We start from the raw sequence: 18,648 nt of genomic DNA on the forward strand, positions 1-18,648 counted from the left end.
GAAAGCTAAATAAAATGTAAGACTAGCTTTATGCATGTAGCAATAAAAAAATAGGTTACATTTTTGACAATTGTACATAACGAGTGAGGTGTCCATCGGCAACAGAGATCAAAGATGGGCTGTCTCTGATTGATTCGCTCCACATCATTTTGTGGCGATGTCCATATATCAAATGTATGAGCCACGAACAATGCAAACAAGAGTACAAGTATATAAATGAGTGTTAACAGAGTGAAACACACATTTTATATGCTGACATTCTGTACTTTTGTTGTGAATTAGTTTATCTATAAACGGACCCTTTGAAAAAATGTATGATTCCCTGCCCTGCTCTTAAGTGGTAACCTCGTTCCCATGCTTTCGCGTCGGAACGCCTGGAAGGGGATACTCCAAATGGCGATTATAGGCAGGAGAGGGCGGGACTTTCTGTTAAATTGGTTTAGCTACAAGAGAGGGCGGGACTGACGATAAAGGGATATCCATTTCCGTTACATGTTTTGGGATATTTCTTTGCCATTTTTCGTTCAAACTCCACATTATTTTCCTTTTCCTTGATGTTGTTAATTTTGAGAGGTTTTTGTTCTTATCGCTCTGCTCTGATAACTGTTAACTAGCGTACACCGCTCATAGGACGTAAGAGACGGAAATTACGATTTTACAGACCGGGATAACGCTACATTCCTCACACGGCATCAGCTCTGTTGTGATTCTGACGTAGATACTCGTCTCGAGACTCGGGGCTGTGCTTCGGCCGTGAGAAAAAAAACTAAAATGGCGTCTTGTTAAGGAAGATAGGATGATCCTAAGGCAGAGATGGTGTTGATCATAAATTGGATTAATAGTGTCATCCTTTTTAGTTTAAGATTTTTTTTCTGAAGTGAAACACGCGCATACGGTCCGTCCCTTTTGCCTATGTTTCTAATGGGACGGTGCTATATGGTGGAATAAGCTGTAAAACGGCCAACTTTAGTTGCTAGCAGTAGCTAGCCAACTGGACCGACCACAGCTGTCCAACGTGAGCTAACCACCAGAGAAATCACAACAGAGGAAGGGCAGTCGCTACCAACCCTCATCATTTCCCGGGACATCGAGGTGTCTACGGGTCAGTAGCGACTGTGTAATCAAGCCAAAAATGTTATGTGTGTCAAATTTTGGACCGTTGTTTATTTTCTCACTATAGCCATTGTTACGTGTGTAGCTAACGCTGGATAATTGGCTACGGACGCTAACGTCATTAGCGTTGTCAAGTCAAGTTCCCTTCGCTAGCGTCAGTCCTGCTAGTGCTAGCTGCTTACCTAGACCGTGGTGGGAGGTGATTGTACTTGGCTCAAAGTGGAGGCCGCAAACGCTACCGACAGCATCCTCACTCCCTGTGACCCCAGGCCCTGCGAACCCCTCAAGACCTCCAGACGTGTCGATGGGAAAACGATCATAGTACGACAGTTGTATATTTTGGATGTCATGTGAACTTTCATGTCTGTATATACACATATTTGTGGAAAACGTCTCTGGAGCTCATGGTGTCACTCTTGCTAGCGTATGAGTACTTCTCACTAGATTATTTTATTCCACACCACCAGTGTCATAGGTTAACGTTTGGTTTATTCATGGATATAGTTCTGTATTACTATACCAACGGTCAGTTGTCTTTTAGATGCGTGTTTTGTAAATGAAGGCATCAGTCGTTAACCACCTTGAAGTAGTGATGCTGTAGTTGGCCTCGATTCTTGGGTTCGTGGTTTCAACGCCATTGTTTGTTTTTAGGCCCGTCAAGCACCAGATATGATCGTTTGTCCCAAATTTGGTCAGTATTGAGTACAGACGGTCCAGTACACGTGCCGACTTGAATAGACCATCGTCTTTTCTCGACACATGGTTGTCTTATGTTTGGACTTTTGTAAATATTTTCTATACTTTGACATAACGACATACTTCGTGTGCTGCTGTGTGTTGCTCACGCACTACTCAATTTATCCATGTTTATTTATATGTTTGTGTAAGTTTATGTCCTAATGGGCCTTGTTGGATTCACGGGTGTTTTTGTTTTGTTGTGTCTGTAATGTTGGGGGAAGGGGTGAGTTTAGACCAGCCTCAGTCTCAGGCTCCCCCCACCCCCAACGGAAGTTTACCTCAGACCTGTGTTGTTGCTGTAAACTGCTGGTAGGGCCTACCAGGTATAAATCAAACTGGCTTTTGTGAACTGCAAAGGCTATAGATAATTGAAACGTCCATCTAATATGTTGAAATATTCACATGACACGTTTTCATGAATGTGCCCCCCTTTGGGGATTTCTTTGTGAATGGGTCTCTATTAATTAATCCACAACTTATTATGATTATTAAGCATCTTAGAGTACCATATTAAGCGCTATATCAATTTAATTTATTATTATTATTATTATGAATACTGATGTCCAAAACCTATGGAAAATATATCTATAGCCCCAAATATGATTCAAAAGCATGGCCTTCCACTGTGTATGCTTGTAATTAACTTTGTTGAACATTTTCTCTCTGTTGCCAGGGTGATGGAAGGGGAAGACTTTGTGCCTCCTCCGGAGTGCCCAGTGTTTGAGCCATCATGGGAAGAGTTTCAGGACCCTCTTGGTTACATTGCCAAGATCCGTCCAATTGCAGAAAAGTCGGGAATTTGCAAGATCCGGCCCCCAGCGGTAAATGTTCATCTATCTTATGATGATCAAGTAATTAATTCAATTTGATGGATCAAAAGATGACTTTGATGTCAATTCTCTACAGGACTGGCAACCGCCCTTCTCAGTGGAGCTGGATACTTTCCGCTTCACTCCCCGTATCCAGAGGCTTAATGAGCTTGAGGTTTGACCCTTGTCTCCTTCTGTGCTGATAGTTGTGCTCTGTGGACAGACTAATGTTTATGGAAGTGAACTTGTTATCAGTACTTTTTCATCCCATTTCCAGGCGGAAACCCGGGTGAAGTTAAACTACTTGGACCGCATTGCCAAGTTTTGGGAAATCCAGGGATCCTCCTTGAAAATCCCAAACATCGAAAGGCGCATCCTTGACCTTTTCAGCTTGTCAAAGGTGCTGTTAAAGAAAGCTGTTATCTTTTTTCATTGTGTTTATGTGATGCTCTTTTTTCCTGGTTGGATTTTTTATTAATTGTATGTGTTTTTCTTCCTTTCCTAGATCGTAACAGACGAAGGGGGCTTTGACCTGGTGTGTAAGGAGCGCCGCTGGGCCCGTGTGGCCCAGAGGCTGGGCTACCCTCCCGGGAAGAACATAGGCTCCCTCTTACGCTCGCACTATGAGAGGATCGTCTACCCCTTTGAAATGTTCCACTCCGGTGCCAGTCTGACGGTAAAACTCTGCTCACGCTCAACTCTCCTCTTGCTGTACATTCAGACATAAAAACGACAGACGCCACCAAAAGCGTAACTTAGATGCCAGCGACATTGTGAGATGCAGACATGTGGGGACAATACTTGTTGCCCATTAAATATAATGTAAGCACTGCGTGATGTGAAGCAGTTATAGCTTGTTCAACCAAATCATGGGGGCGGTGTCTGACACCATAACCAGTTCTGCTGTTGACTAGTACTTGACAGCTGGGTTCCTACTTCCTTCCCAAGTAAAATCGGATGAAGATAACTACATAGTGTTTCACAATGCGTACCAGTATTATCTGGCCAGAACATTTGAATGATTCGAATGGCGCCAAAAATGATGAAGACTGGGGATTTCTTAGGGCGATTGTATCTAGACACAAGCAAGTGAGCTGGTGTGACTCACAGGTGCAATATAATCAAACTAAAGGCGTAGTCCTAACTTCTGGTTATTCATTGCTTTCATCTTTATTGTTAAACTGTATCTCGATATCTGGTAGGAAGTCCTGTGCTCAGTTTAATGATTATGTACAGTTTATCACGAACAGCCACGCTGCTGTTTTTTTGTCTCTTCATGCCTGATCGCTCCGTTATCGTTTTGTCTCCTGAACCCATGGAGCATACAATGAACATTTTGGTCGAAATAGTTAACTACCTTTCATAGTCATTACGTGCTAAACCTTTTGTATATTCCCCCTGTTGTAGAACTGCAAGCCAAAGCATTATGACGGCGAGGAGGTGGACAGAGAGTACAAGCCACACTCCATCCCCCTGCGCCAGTCTGTCCAGCCCTCCAAGATGAACAGCTACGGACGAAGGGCTAACCGCTGCCAGCCAGATGTGAGTGCCATAACATGAAATGGTCCAATGTATCATTAAGGCCCCGCCTTGCCCTTCACTTATCTCAGGGCTGGAGAGTTCAGAACAGATTACAGACGATGAGTCTTTCTGGGGATGCCCCTCCACCCTTAAAATCTGTTTAGTTGATGGTCAACGTTGCTGTTTTTCCTGTTCCCATGTGGTTGCAAATAGAGTTTGGCTTGCTAGATTGTACAGTAATCTGTACCTAATGCCCGATGCATTTATTTCCTCTCTATTTTGATAGCTGTGTATCAAAGCATTAAAACAGGCTTGAAGACCGTTTGGTCATAAAAATATTATCAGTTTGATATAATTTAAGTCTAGCATACTTTGTTTGATTAATGTAATTGTGGTTTTGTATTGTGGGTAATAATAATAATCACAACTGAAAAACGATAAAGCGATCAAAAGACAATCCCAAAGTTACACAACAATACAATTTAGTCTGATAAATAACAATGATGTTTAATGAGGTTCTGACTGCTCTATCTGTGATGGTTTCTCTCTGCTCATCATGTCCTTAAGGTTAATTATCTTCTACTGATAGTACTATCTCCATTTGGTGACCTGGTAATGAAAACATGCTGAACATTTGATGCCTTCAGGCCTTCCCTTTTGTTGCTCTTTTTTTATTGGCTGTTACTCATAGAATGCTATTTCTAAATTAAAGGAGCATGCATTCAAGCTTCTACATAAAAGACTACTTGTGTTGGGATACACGACACCTCCTGTTTTATTATGTTTGTTATCTCATGTTATCATTTCCATACATGCTGCTGCAATGTCTGTTTGCCGAGATAAGATGACTGTGAAAAGCCTGATATGGTAGCAGTGTGGCTGGATACAAGAATCTGCATTTAGGGTTCCCAAAGCAAATGCCTGGTTTGGTTTGGTTTAGCAACTTTGTATGTTAGTGGGTTATCCTGTTCTGGTTTATTTATTTTCTCTTAATGAAGTTGAACATGAAAAGTGTGTATATGATGCCTTCAAGAATGTAGCCTGCATGCCTGCTTTATTCTTCCATGCTGCTTCTGCTCTCTGCTCCGTGCTCCTTCTTTAACCCCTCATTACTGCCTCACTGCATTTCATCTGCTGCCACATTTATAATCCACCTATTTCTAGTGGCTGTTTTTAGGTGCTGTTTCTTTTATTTGCCTCTTCTAGATCAGAAAAACAAACTCCCATTTTATAGGACTTCAATTTAATATTGACATTAAAATTGATAGCTGATTTCTTACCATAGTATCGTTATTTGAACTAACTCTTAATGTCATTGTTAATATTGACCCTGACATAAACTTTAAGGTCTCAACTATTCCTTTTTCAAATGTTTCAAATGCTCTGTTGTCTGAATGTTGGACAATTTCTATCCTAATGCAATATCATTTTTTATTTGAATGTGATCCGAAGAATTTCCTTAAATGTTCGGAAAGGACATTTCCATGAAAGACACATGACTATTGTGAACGCTCACGGCTGAATCATTATCCTAGTCGTGAGTTTGAGTCTCCTCTCCATTTCCTGTGGTTGCTCAACCGGTTCAGGTCTCTATCGCTCTCCTTCTCTGGTCCTCTGTCCCCCGCCTGTCTTAGTTTATCGTTGCCTGTATTGTTCCCCTTGCAGGGTCCAGAGGATCTGGCCCCCCATCCTCTCTCCGCTGGCCCTCCACTCAGCTCTGCGGTACTGCTTCCTGAGCATACAAGCTCAGTTTCTCCAGCCCTCTCCCTTCGTGCCTCGCTTTCCTTTCCTAGACTCACGCCTTCGCCAAAGCTCTATACTTTCACCTTTCCACTAACTGCAGCAAAAAACACTGTCAGGGATGCGGTCACGCCAGGTGGTTGAGTCGTAACGATGCAAATCAAAAGATGTTTTTGAAGGGTATTGGCAACCAAGATTTGTCGCCAGAGCTTCATGTTTGAGGCTGAGTCTCTATTCTTGGAAACGTCAATCATTTGTTTCCACTTATATAGTAATGGAACACTCACAATTTTTTATTTTTCAAGTAAAATTGGCCCATTTCACTCCGTTGTACATGGTTGTTTAATGTTTGGAACAAGAGTAACACCATGTATCAGAATCTACATGGGAAGATTCTATGAACTAGATGAGTTCCCCTTCATAAAGTTGAATTGGCAAACATTTAAACTTGAATCCTCGCAAAGCATGTCCATAAATCTTAGTCTATTTCACCCCAGCTGAGTTAGGTCTTCAAAGCCCTTCCATTAAGTGTGTATGGACCCTCCTTTCTTTTAACTCTGTAACTCGTTTTTTTGTCTTTGACGTTGCTTGGTTTGCATAAATGCTGGGCTGTGTATGCCGGGCCGTTTGGTTTCAGCTGTCTCTTTAGTTTGGCAATGTTGTGTAGCTGCATGCGTGCCACTGGACTGCATCTCTCAATCTAAAAAAGCCTGTAGGTTAGATAAACAGGTTTTTCTTGGTGGTGGTTACACAATCTCTTGAAAGATTGTCAAGTATTTGCAATACTTGCCCATAATGCGAGTAGATATTACAACTCATAAATGACTGTGCAGTTCAACTGACGCGTTGCATTGTGTTTGGTACTTTCTTTTTTGTTCTCTTTTCTTTTCAAGTGTATGGGTGTTACTGGTGGTGGTTGCTCAGTTTCTCACATTATCGGTTCTTCAAACTTTTCACAACGTTGTAGGCTAACATTTCCCTTCCCATCTAACCTCAGCCTAGGCTCACGTTGTGATGCATCGCTATGCTATCGTGCCATCACCCCAGATGTGGTCTCCTTGGCTTGGCTGTCTGTGTGCTGTTGAGTCGTGGCAGATGGTTTGGTACTCCTAAGCTAACCTGTTCATTCTACCCCCTAGCCTGAACCCACAGAGGAGGACATAGAGAAGAACCCAGAGCTGAAGAAGCTGCAGATCTATGGGGCAGGGCCTAAGATGATGGGCCTGGGTCTGATGGCCAGAGACAAGAGCATCCGGAAGAAAGGTAGACGCCTCCTCACTACTGTATACAGAGGATGTTTAGATATCCTTTTCTCAGTTGAGATGTAAACAAATTGAGTTTATTGATCCCCGAGGGGCAAATTAGGCTTAAACACTTTTATTGTTAATTTTGTTTAAGTCAGGCCAGAGAAAGTCCACAAATATCCGGAACTAGATGTAATAAATTCTCATTGGCCAATTAGCCAATAGATGCTTATCGCTGCACGCCACCCATTGTAGTTCCTCAATACTAGTGGTTAGATGAGTTCCCCTGTGGACGGTGAACTGAGCCGTCTATGATGCTCCTCTGCAGAAGAGCTGCCACAGACGGTCACGGTCAAGGACAAGGTGTCCACAGCAGCAGCTCCCGCGGACCCAGCGGCCACCACTCTGAAGAAGGAGGCGGGCGAGAACCTGTCCAGCCCCTCGCTGCCCCCTGCTGGTGTCAAGCTTGAGGTGAAGAAGGAGGAGTCGAATGTCAAGGACGTTAAAGAAGATGAGAATGACGAAGAGGACGACGACGACGACGGGGGGCCAAAAGAAGGCCCCTGTACCAAGATGACCATGAGGCTAAGGCGCAACATCAACAACCCACAGTTTGTAAGGACAACCCATGGGGCCGTCGTGGTTGATCTGTGAATTAAAAAAAAGGTGTAGTGAACGCCATCGGCAGGTCATTAAACCTCTCCTTATGGTTTGTGTGTCAGGTGGACTCCTTTGTGTGTCGGATGTGTGGCCGCGGGGATGACGACGAGAAGCTCTTGCTGTGCGACGGCTGTGAGGACAACTACCACACCTTCTGTCTGCTGCCCCCACTCACAGAACCCCCCAAAGGCAACTGGCGATGTCCCAAATGTGTTGCAGAGGTACGTCAGTCCTGTCAAAAAGAACGCTTGCCTTAGGTTCATAACAGGTAGTTCCAAGTTTACCAGTATGTGCAGAATCCACTAAAAAGAGCCAGCTTCGCTCACTGCCTGCTATATTAAACCTTCCTGCTTGTTTCTCTTTAGGAGTGCAAGAGGCCGAATGAAGCCTTTGGCTTTGAACAGGCCACACGAGAATACAGCCTGCAGAGTTTTGGGGAGATGGCAGATGCCTTCAAAGCGGATTACTTCAACATGCCTGTGCATGTAAGTGAACCCTCTGTACACATCCACTCAAAGGCCTGATTCTGTGAGGCGCCAACTGATCTTTCAACTGTGATATTTTGAAACCCCTGCGATACTTAGATGGTTCCCACTGAGCTGGTGGAGAGAGAGTTCTGGAGGCTGGTGAGCAGTATCGAGGAGGATGTGACTGTGGAGTACGGCGCAGACATTCACTCCAAGGAGTTTGGCAGTGGCTTCCCCATGAACACCGGGCTGCGCCTCCTCTCCAGCGAGGAAGAGGTAAGTTCCACAATAGAGGACTACCTGAGGCCGACAATATTGTGGTCCTCCAGAGCCCTGGTGTAAGCGCTCGCTGTGCTGCGGTTCTTTCCAGGAGTATTCCCGTTCTGGCTGGAACCTGAACGTGATGCCTGTGCTGGAGCAGTCGGTGCTGTGCCATATCAACGCCGACATCTCCGGGATGAAGGTGCCCTGGCTCTACGTGGGCATGGTGTTCTCTGCTTTCTGCTGGCACATCGAGGACCACTGGAGCTACTCCATCAACTACCTGCACTGGTGACCGCCTGTCCTTTTCTTTGCGCTCAGCAAGCCTACGTTACATGTGCACTCTGGTTATCAGTGGGCGATGGTCGCTGTTCTCCTGCTCATCTGTCTGTGTGGGTCTTCAGGGGGGAACCCAAGACCTGGTACGGCGTGCCCTCTGTGGCGGCGGAGCGGCTCGAGGAGGTGATGAAGAAGCTGACGCCGGAGCTGTTCGACTCCCAGCCTGACCTGCTGCACCAGCTGGTCACCATCATGAACCCCAACATCCTCATGGCCCACGGGGTCCCGGTACGTGGCTCCCGCCGACCGCATGTCCCCCAACTCCCCTAAGCGCTCCACCTCTTCAGGCCCTTACCATCGAGGTCTTTGCCCCGCAGGTGGTGCGCACCAACCAGTGTGCCGGGGAGTTTGTCATCACTTTCCCCAGAGCCTACCACAGTGGCTTCAACCAAGGATACAACTTTGCTGAAGCTGTCAATTTCTGCACTGCAGACTGGGTATGCGGCAATCCATTATTGCACCTCCATTACCGCTAGGGATTAATTATCACTAGTTCAGGCCTATAACTAACTCTCTCTCTCTCTCTCTCTGTCATCATCTCCTCCTCGCTCTCAGCTGCCAGCCGGGCGCTCCTGCATCGAGCACTACCGACGCCTACGGAGGTACTGCGTGTTCTCCCACGAGGAGCTCACCTGTAAAATGGCAGCCTGCCCAGAGAGGCTAGACCTCAACCTGGCAGCTGCCACCCACCGGGAGATGTTCATCATCGTCCAGGAGGAAAGAAAGCTCCGCAAGGGGCTGATGGAAAGGGTGAGATGCGTGGAGAAGCGTGGAGGAGCATCAAGTGGTGCTTTAGTGCTTCTGTGATTTGTTTGAAGGGAACAGACTGTGATCTTGCGATCTTCCAAAATAAACGAGCCGTTTTTTGTCTTTTATTTCTTGACCACCTCCAGGGCATCACCGAGGCGGAGAGAGAGGCGTTTGAACTGCTCCCTGACGACGAGAGACAGTGTGACATGTGCAAGACGACTTGCTTCCTCTCTGCCCTGGCCTGCTCCAACTGTCCAGAACGTGTGGTCTGTCTCTATCACACTCAGGACCTATGTAACTGCCCTACAGACAAGCTCTACCTCAGGTACGCAGAGGACATCAGATAACATTCCACATCTATGACTTTATTGTCTTATCGCTGGCTTCTTTTGATCTCCTGACGTTTCCCCCTGCAGGTACAGATACACGCTGGATGAGTTGCTGGCCATGTTGCACCGTCTTAAGGTCCGCTCTGAGTCATTTGATTCCTGGGCAAACCGAGTAAAGGAGGCACTTGAACATGAAGAGGGAAACAAGATAGGTAAATATGTTTGTAGTTTTATTCAAAGTTTTTTTTTTTTTTTTTTAATTCAATAATCTGCTAAAATAGATGTTCTCTATTTTGGTTCTTCCTTGCAGCGATTGCCGACTTGGAGCTGCTGAAGACCGAGGCATCAGAGAAAAAGTTTCCAGACAACGAGCTCCTCTACAAACTAAACACTGTTCTCAAAGACGTCCAGCAATGCCAGCTGAGCAGCACTGAGCTCCTTAGCTACTCCAAGACCAGGTACGGTACTTCCACACATACTCCAGGTTTAAACATGGCCCGGACCATCGCTGATGGCTCCAGTAGTGTAAACTGACCGGTGCTTGTGGCTGGGTTTCAGTGGAGCTAAGATTACACTGGCAGTGCTGAAGTCTTTGGTGGAGACCATGCAGAACCTGCCCTGTGTGTTGACCCAGATGGAAGAGGTGCAGGTAAGACGAAACCCCTCACATGGGAAGCTTTAGGAGGTCGACATGCTGTGTCAATGATCAGGTCTACGTTTATGATTCATCTTTCCAATTCGATTATTAAGTGTGAATCCAGCGCCTGGAAACCAACTCCAGATGCAGTGCGCTCGCCGCTGGCATTGGCAGGGCAGGAGTGTTAACTTGAATTCTTGTGTAGCGAGTAGGGCTGAAGATTTAATCGAATTCAAACCAAAATCGCGCTGTAATAGAACACAATAAGCAAATCGCAAAGGCTGGCGTGAAAACAAAAAATTGTTTTGTTACTGACTGAAGATCGGTAAGATTCGTATTTAGTTTTTATTTTACAGTTCAATAGTTAAATAAAGATGTTGTATCAATTCATGCATCACTTCATCTCAACACTTAGGCCTGGCCTAAAGGAAAGGGCAGTTTATATGTCGACTGCTTCCAATGTTGTGATTGTAATACTATAGGATGATTTATTGCTTGTTTAGTGAAAAATACAGAACATAAGGAACTATGAAAAGAAAAATCGCATACTAAATCTCAATCGCAATATTGGTCGAAACAATTAGATTTCCCAACTCGTTCCGCCCTAGTCGTTCGGCAGGTAACCCACATGAAGGCAAACCTTAGATACCAATGTCCTTGCTTCTTCAGGCCATCCTGCAGAGCGTCAAGGAGTTCCAGGGCCAGGCCAAGGCTCTGATCAGCGACCGGGACTGGAGGAGGGACTCCCCGGCCCCGGACCAGCTGCAGGCCCTGTTGGACCGGGGGGCCGGCCTGCCCGTGCTGGTCCCCGAGTGTGACCTGCTCAAGGGGCAGCAGGCGCAGGGCAGCTGGCTGAGCGAGGTGCGGCGGACCCTGGGCGCTGAGGCAGGGGACCGGGGAGAGGTCACCTTGGCCATGCTCCGCAGCCTGATGGAGGCCGGCTGCGGCGTGTCCCAGAGCGTCTCGGTGGAGACGGCCATGGCGGAGCTGCAGGAGCTGCTCACCATCGCAGAGCGCTGGGAGGAGAAGGCCCAGATCTGCCTGGAGCAGCGGTGAGACCACTCTCCTCCACCACCACCGCCACCACGACCCCCCTCACTCCTGCCCCTGCTCCTGGAATCCCTCCTGGAAAAACACATGTGTTTGGTGCAGCTTTTCCACCGTTACATCATAACACACCGTGCTAGCGGAAGAGAGATGTGTGACGACCGTTCAGTGTGGCTCCGTTTCACATGACCCTTCTCTCGGGTGTCTTCCGCAGGCAAAAGCACCCTCTGTCCACCTTGGAGGCTATAGTGAACGAGGCTCAGCTCATCCCGGTCAAGCTGCCCAACATACTCTCTCTACAGGGCTGCCTGAGCAGGGCCCGCGCCTGGGTGACCGACCTAGAGGAGATCCAGGTAAAGACACCCACTTTGTTTCCGACCCATGCCAATGAGGGTTCTTTGCCTGTAAACAAATGCTGGGAGATAATGTTAAGGTAACCCTGACGCGGGGGAAGAGGACCGCCACAGGATGTTGCTATAACACCCAGGCTTTGGTGCGTACAATCACGTCGTCCGCTGGTCGGTTTGCGTTGCAGAACGGGGAGCACTACCCGTGTCTGGACGACCTGGAGGGCCTGGTGGCCATCGGCAGGGACCTGCCCGTGTGCATGGAGGAGCTGCGGCAGCTGGAGGTGCAGGTGGCCAGCGCCCACTCCTGGAAGGACAAGGCCACCAAGACCTTCCTGAAGAAGAGCAGCCAGCACAGCCTGCTGGAGGTAAGAGGGAGGAGAGGCCAGTGAACGCCCCGACACATCTGTGAAGAGGCCTCGTATTAAGAGATGGATAGATGGATGGAGAAGTACTATATTCATCTTCAAAGGAAAACTTAAGAAGCGCACATTAAAAGCACAATAGTAATATTAAAGTAAGTGAAAATATACATACTCAGATGACCTAAAATGTGAACCCAAAGGCTATTGCAGACAAACACGATGAGCCATCAACGTGCTCTGAAGTGCAGCTCTCCCCTGCAGGTTCTGTGTCCGTGTGCGAAGAGGAGGGAGAAGGTGGAGGAGACGGCGCCGCTGGACGACCCGTCGGACGCCTCGGACTCCAACACGCTGGGCCTCTCTGCCCAGGACCTCAGGGACCCCGGGGCCATCGTGAGTTCAGAGTCACCGAGCCACTCTGCTCTTTACTAGATCACATTGATCACTGTGTTGAGCAGTACAGAGCCCCCCCCCCCCAAAGGACCCATACCTGGTGAATGGTTCTCCGCCTGCCTGCACTTACCGACTGTACTCACTGGGCTGTGTTGTAGTATAAATGCTCCCGTGTTGGTGTGCAGGGACACTAGGGTGTCCTGTCTTCGATCCGATGCCTCTAAAGACGATTCCTACCCAAACCCCATTTTGTCGTTATCGTTTGAGGCAGTACATTACCTTAGCAGTAATTAAAGCAGTGTATTGTATGTTACCGTATGAAGGTAGTATATTGTGTGAGCATTATTAAAGCTGTATATTTAATTTTGTTATCGTGAATACTTCCAATAGAGGAAGGTAGCGTGTACTGTGTGTGTGTCGGGGCAGCAGCGTGCTCCACGGTGCAGCGCTGACCTCCGGCTCCGCCCCCAGGTGATGGCCTTCAAGGAGGGGGAGCACCAGGAGAAGGAGGCCCTCCTCCGGCTGCAGAGGGCCAACATGTCTAAAGACGGGCTGGACGCCACGGCCCAGCGGGAGGACAAGGAGAACGGGCGCTCGGAGGACGGCATGGAGCTGGACGCGCCCTGCCAGCCCCAGAACTCTGTCAAAGAGAACGGGGGCCCCCACGGCCCCCCGGCGGTGTGTGCGTGCGGGGGGCCGCCGCGGGCCCCCCAGCTCCGCTGCCAGCTGTGTAAAGACTGGTTCCACGGCGGCTGCGTCCCCTTCCCCTCCGTCGTGCCCCCCTCCTCGTCCACACACGCGTCGAACCCGCTCTGCTGGTGGGACTGGGACTCGCGCTTTTTGTGCCCGCGGTGCCAGCGCTCGCGGCGCCCCCGCCTGGAGACCATCCTGGCCCTGCTGATGGCGCTGCAGAAGCTGCCGGTGCGGCTCCCCGAGGGGGAGGCGCTGCAGTGCCTCACCGAGAGGGCCATCAACTGGCAGGGCCGGGCCAAGGAGGCGCTGGAGACGCCCGAGGTCCAGCGGGCCCTCAAGAAGCTCCAGGAACTCAAAGAGAGTCTGCACTGCAACGAGGAGACGACGAAGGAGGCGGAGGAGGAGGAGGCCAAGACGGAGCCCAAAGGGAACGCTGTGATCGTGCTGTCCGATTCGGAGGGGGGGGAGGACGGGGTCATCGACCTCACGGACTCTCCCAAGAAGAAAACGGAGGTGAACGGCGCCAAGGTAAAGCCCGTCGTCCCAGGCTTCCCTTCAGGGGGTTTGGAGCAGCAGCATATTGAATCCTTCCAGCTGTGGTGAAGTTTCCTCATTTCACCTCATCCTTGTGCTTCCCCACAGGCCGAATGTGCAAATGGACTCGGCAAGAAGTCCAGTCTTACAGGTTAGTATTGTTTATACATACCAGGTAGACTGAAATTCGACCAAATCTACGACCTATCGATGGGCAAAATATTATAATGCAAAAAAATCTGCAAGTTATCTCGAGAGTAAGTTAATCAGCCACAGTGCACTCCACTCCACCTGCTGACCTAAATATCAGGCAAGTGTTTCTTAGAGAAGGTCAGTAGAGTCCGGCACGGTTACGGCAGGGCCGGTCTTAAAGCGTGACGAGCCACACCAGACGAGCCACGGAGCGCTGTGTCTGGTCACTGTCAGCCAATCACACGCTTCCAGGTCCCCGCACTCGGCAACACGATCGCTCCAAACAAATATGTGCATGATCGTGAACCGCGCCAGCGCCAGAGTTGAGCTCGTTTCCCCCCAGCCTTTGGTCTAAGATCTGCCCTCAGGTTTGTGATGCTGCTGCGAGGCTACAACCCCCCCCTCTGAGTCCCTCTCTCCGTCTCTCTGCATCCCAGGTGTGGCCTCTCTGCTGCCCCTGCTCCCCTCCCTGCCAGGCCAGGTGGTGAGCCTCTCCCCGGCCACCAGGGCCCGGCTGGAGGAGCTGGAGCTGGAGGGAGACCTGCTGGAGGTCTCCCTGGACCAGAGCCACAACATCCACCGAGTCCTGCATGCCCACGGTGCTCCCCCCAGGGAGAAGCTGCACACACTCATCCAGGTGAGAGACACCCCCCCCCCCCCCCCACATGAGCCACAGAGAGCAGAGTCGACTTGTGTCATACATGTACGTTCTTAAAAAACAAGGGGGTGTTCCAGAACCTCGATCCTTTAATGATGTTGGGTGTTTTCATCCTTTGTGACCCACCATTGTTCCGCAGTGTGTGTCCTATTGTTCCATGGTTTGCTAAATGTCCCACCTCGTGTCGCCTCAGATTGAGCTTCAGGAGCAGAGAGGAGCGGGCCGGGGGCGGGCCAAGGACTCGAGGAGGAAGAGGAAGGGCCACCGGAGTGGCTCCGGGCCAGACGAAGGCCCCAAGTCCCTGGACGCCTCCGAGTCCAAGAAGACCCGCCCCCTCGGCCACAGCCCCTCCCCCCGCTTACCCATTCAGCCCCGTACAGAGGTGAGGCCGCCCGGCGCCACTTCAATGGCCGCCCGCTGTACATTCAGCAGCTTCCTGACTCGCGGTCCTCATGCTCTTGTGTGTGTGTGTGTGTGTGTGTGTGTGTGTGTGTGTGTGCGCGTGTGTGCGCTCCCAGGTTTTGTGATGCAGTCAACGGTGGAACCCCAGAAAGGACCAGAACCCAGTTAAAGAGGAATAGAATGAAGCATCTTTCTCCGTCAGAAGACTACGTCAAGACGTTGGAGATGCAGGACATCCCCTCCCTCCCTCCCCCCCCCCCCCCCCCCCCCCCTCTATACCCCCCCCACTCCATCCCTCTCTACCTCCCTCCCTCCTTCCCCCTCGCTTACATTCAAACACTAACACAGTGCTGATAGTTCTGAGCCCATTCATCCACACTCCCATTCGCCCCCCCCCCCCCCCTGCCCCCAGCCCCACCCACCAGCATCAAGTCTACTGAGCCTCCCTTTGCTCCCGTTTCCCCCCACCCCCCCGGCCCCCGGCCCCTCCACCCCCCGTCTCCTCCCCCGGCCCCTCCACCCCCCTTCTCCTCCCCCGGCCCCTCCACCCCCCTTCTCTTCCCCCGGCCCCGCTGCCCCCCGTCTCCTCCCCCGGCCCCGCTGCCCCCCGTCTCCTCCCCCGGCCCCGCTGCCCCCCGTCTCCTCCCCCGGCCCCTCTGCCCCCCGTCTCTTCCAATGAAGGCGTCGTTGTATTGGGTGGGCAGCGTCTCGGTCTTAAGTTGTCGCTCTGAGGTCTGTCAGTATGCTGTGTTGTTCCAGAGGTGTTTTAGTCGAATGCTAGTCTCAAGGCACAACCACGCGTTTTTCCCCAGGAACTGTCCACAGAAACTCGGATGGACTTTGGTTGTTATTTGTGTTTGGCGACAGGCGTGAAGCTCCAGTGCCCGGTTGGCAGTAGGTGATGACAGGCAATAGGTGAACACACCACGGTTAAACTTTTATAATATCAATATATATATATATGGTGTGTATATATATATTGACTATTGTGTTCCAAGAGGCTATTTATGGGGACTTATGAAGACCATAGTGTTTTGGGAAGTGTAAAAAAACAGGCATTCATGTTTTTGGTGCTACTTTCCCAAGATCCTTATCTGTTCCTCTTCTCTCTCCATGTGTTGCTTTGTTTTCTACCTTCAGTCCTCTCTCTCCTTTTAGTCCCTTTGGTAAGATTTTTCCCCTTCTCATAACTCCTCTCCCCTCTTTCTCTCTTTCTGTATAAACATAAGTAACTCTTCACTGTATCTCACTTTATCACATTTTTTCAGTTTTCTGGGTTGAAAGGATAATATTGTTATTATTATTATTATTATTGTTATTGATATTGCAGACACACAGTTGTCGTGAGTTTGTGTATAAACTTCTCATTTCAATGTTGAATTTTGTTTCTTTTCACTCTTGTTAGAAAATAAAGGTTTAGAATTGTTTAGGATATCTTGACTATTCTTTCTTGGTGGCCACGTCTGTTTGCAGAGAATTTATATTTTGAGTCGTTTTCACAGTCAGTCATTTATTTAAAAAAGGTTCAAACATTAGAATAGCAGACAGACCTTTTACAGACAATATTGAATGAACAACTGCACAAACATTTTCTATTCTAGTAACACCTTTACAGGGACACCACATCCACAGTTACATAAATCCAGGATAAATGTAAGAGAAAATCTTTTGATTTCCAACATGCATCGAAGTGAAATGTAAAATAATTGTTTGCTTTACTGCAATCATTTATGAACCAACAATGCCATGGCACCAGATGTACAGCAGTAAGAGTCGTAGAAAACAAAGTTAAGGTTGGTACCTGAAACAACATAAATGATTACAAAAATTCAATCCTATTCCTTTTGCAAACTTATTCTAAACTATGTAGGCTAAATACATTTTCCAGAGCTTCAGGTTTCTAATATGCACAAGCGTTTTGAATGATTGAAAATAATAAATTTCACATCGTGAAATAGTTGACCATGATAACCACTCAAAGCATAAAATAGCCTGGATCTGTGTGGGGCCGTTTGTATACTGTTGCTGCTCAAAAATGTGCTTCACTCGTTACAGATTTAGCATTCAGCAAATAAACAGCCCTCCAAACCTCACTGAAATTTTAATCTCACGTTTTAATATTTAAATTTAGAACTATTTTAAATATAATCCCAAACCTAATAATAGGCCTACATTTTATATCCAAATATATCTAAATCCTATATCCAGACAACGGATATGCTTATTGTCATGCATGTACTAATTGCTTCTGTTCTGACTTCTCCTAACCAATAATATAATCGGGGGAGGCAACACGTACATTGGGCAGGAAATGCGGATACAGACAGCAGACCGATGCCAAAGCAACGTGTGAACAAAGTCTGTAGAGCAGAGCTGCTGTTACCCGACCTGCAACGGCACGTTGTATAATGCCAGATAAATAGCAAATTGATGTGGGTAAGAGATGTCAAATAGCTTGAACTGCTGTCCGTGCGCGCATTACCTGCTCAATGCGAGGGATGCCTCTCGCGAAATATGACTGGTTAGAAATCAGAACTAATTAGTATTATGTAAGAGAATACGCATATGCGTTGCATGGATTTAGGATCGAGATTTAAAATATAGATTTAGAATTAGGATGTAGATTTAAATGTATATTTATGATTTAGATTTAGAAATAAAGATTTACAGTTTTTCAGCAATACATGTTTACAAACGGCCCCATATGGCTCAGCATCGCCTTCCACTATATCAGAATGTACCATACGGACAGGTTAAAAAATTACCGAGAAATTATGTTCTGAAAATAGTATCACATTTTCTTCAATTGTGTGCTTTAGTCCTATGCATGTACCCGATAGGAATTCGTTCCTGTGCTTGTCAAATACGTTGTGCCCTTGTCCAACACGAGTGTGCGTGTTGGTTGTTATGTGTTACTACCCAGCTCTTCAGTGGCAACTTGTCCTGATGTGTGTCTAACAAAATGCATACTGTACAGTAAGACTGCCTGTCGGGAAGGCACCGTGTACACGATAGATCAGCTAAAGGCTTCTGTGACTTGTCATGGAGTCACACTGAATGGTTCAGCCCAAAAAAGACCACTTGTTGATGCATGTCTACATTAATGCCTAAACTACATTCTACTCTACGGTTACACTCTATGTGTAGATGATGATCGTTATGGCCCAAAAGCAATTATAACACATTTCAGTTAAATCAGCAGTTCACTAGTATGGATTGATGCTTCCAACAATATCGGAGTTTGTTTCCTTTTTTTGTTCTTTACTCTCCCATCACTGGTTTCCTCCCCACCTGTCGGATAAACAGCAGTAGGGGGCGCTGTTTCTCACGACCTCCTCTCCCTTGCATACAGTATCAGATCTAAAGGGAAGTTCAGGTCACTTTTAAACATCTGTTATTCAGTTGTGTTGGC

At 47.9% G+C, this 18,648-nt stretch overlaps 1 protein-coding gene across 2 annotated transcripts; it reads left to right on the forward strand.

Moving 5' to 3' along the window:
• Positions 1–640: 640 nt before the first annotated feature.
• Positions 641–15,441, forward strand: kdm5c (lysine (K)-specific demethylase 5C). 2 transcript variants are annotated; one of them, XM_056588927.1, is made up of 29 exons: positions 641–1,102; positions 2,525–2,672; positions 2,758–2,835; positions 2,938–3,060; positions 3,166–3,336; positions 4,068–4,202; positions 5,847–5,903; positions 7,061–7,184; positions 7,494–7,780; positions 7,888–8,046; positions 8,191–8,310; positions 8,410–8,568; positions 8,663–8,844; positions 8,958–9,120; positions 9,210–9,329; positions 9,448–9,642; positions 9,786–9,967; positions 10,059–10,183; positions 10,282–10,429; positions 10,530–10,620; positions 11,278–11,660; positions 11,870–12,008; positions 12,191–12,370; positions 12,629–12,757; positions 13,229–13,978; positions 14,093–14,135; positions 14,614–14,813; positions 15,028–15,216; positions 15,353–15,441. In XM_056588927.1, exons 2-29 carry the CDS (start codon positions 2,529–2,531, stop codon positions 15,359–15,361), a joined length of 4,785 nt encoding a protein of 1,594 aa, XP_056444902.1. In that variant the 5' UTR covers positions 641–1,102; positions 2,525–2,528; the 3' UTR covers positions 15,362–15,441. The 2 variants fall into 2 exon arrangements, with proteins under 2 accessions (XP_056444902.1, XP_056444913.1); XM_056588938.1 differs by lacking the exon at positions 5,847–5,903 and having other exon boundaries at positions 643–1,102.
• Positions 15,442–18,648: the final 3,207 nt, after the last annotated feature.

The sequence above is a fragment of the Gadus chalcogrammus genome, chromosome 1 (genome assembly GCF_026213295.1).
Source record: "Gadus chalcogrammus isolate NIFS_2021 chromosome 1, NIFS_Gcha_1.0, whole genome shotgun sequence".
Lineage (NCBI taxonomy): Eukaryota > Metazoa > Chordata > Actinopteri > Gadiformes > Gadidae > Gadus > Gadus chalcogrammus.

Coding starts and splice junctions, on each gene's coding strand:
- kdm5c (XM_056588927.1), top strand. CDS start 2,529: ATGGAAGGGGAAGACTTTGTGCCTCCTCCGGAGTGCCCAGTGTTTGAG. Junction 7,185..7,493: donor CAAGAGCATCCGGAAGAAAG/GTAGACGCCTCC, acceptor GCTCCTCTGCAG/AAGAGCTGCCACAGACGGTC. Junction 12,758..13,228: donor TCAGGGACCCCGGGGCCATC/GTGAGTTCAGAG, acceptor CTCCGCCCCCAG/GTGATGGCCTTCAAGGAGGG.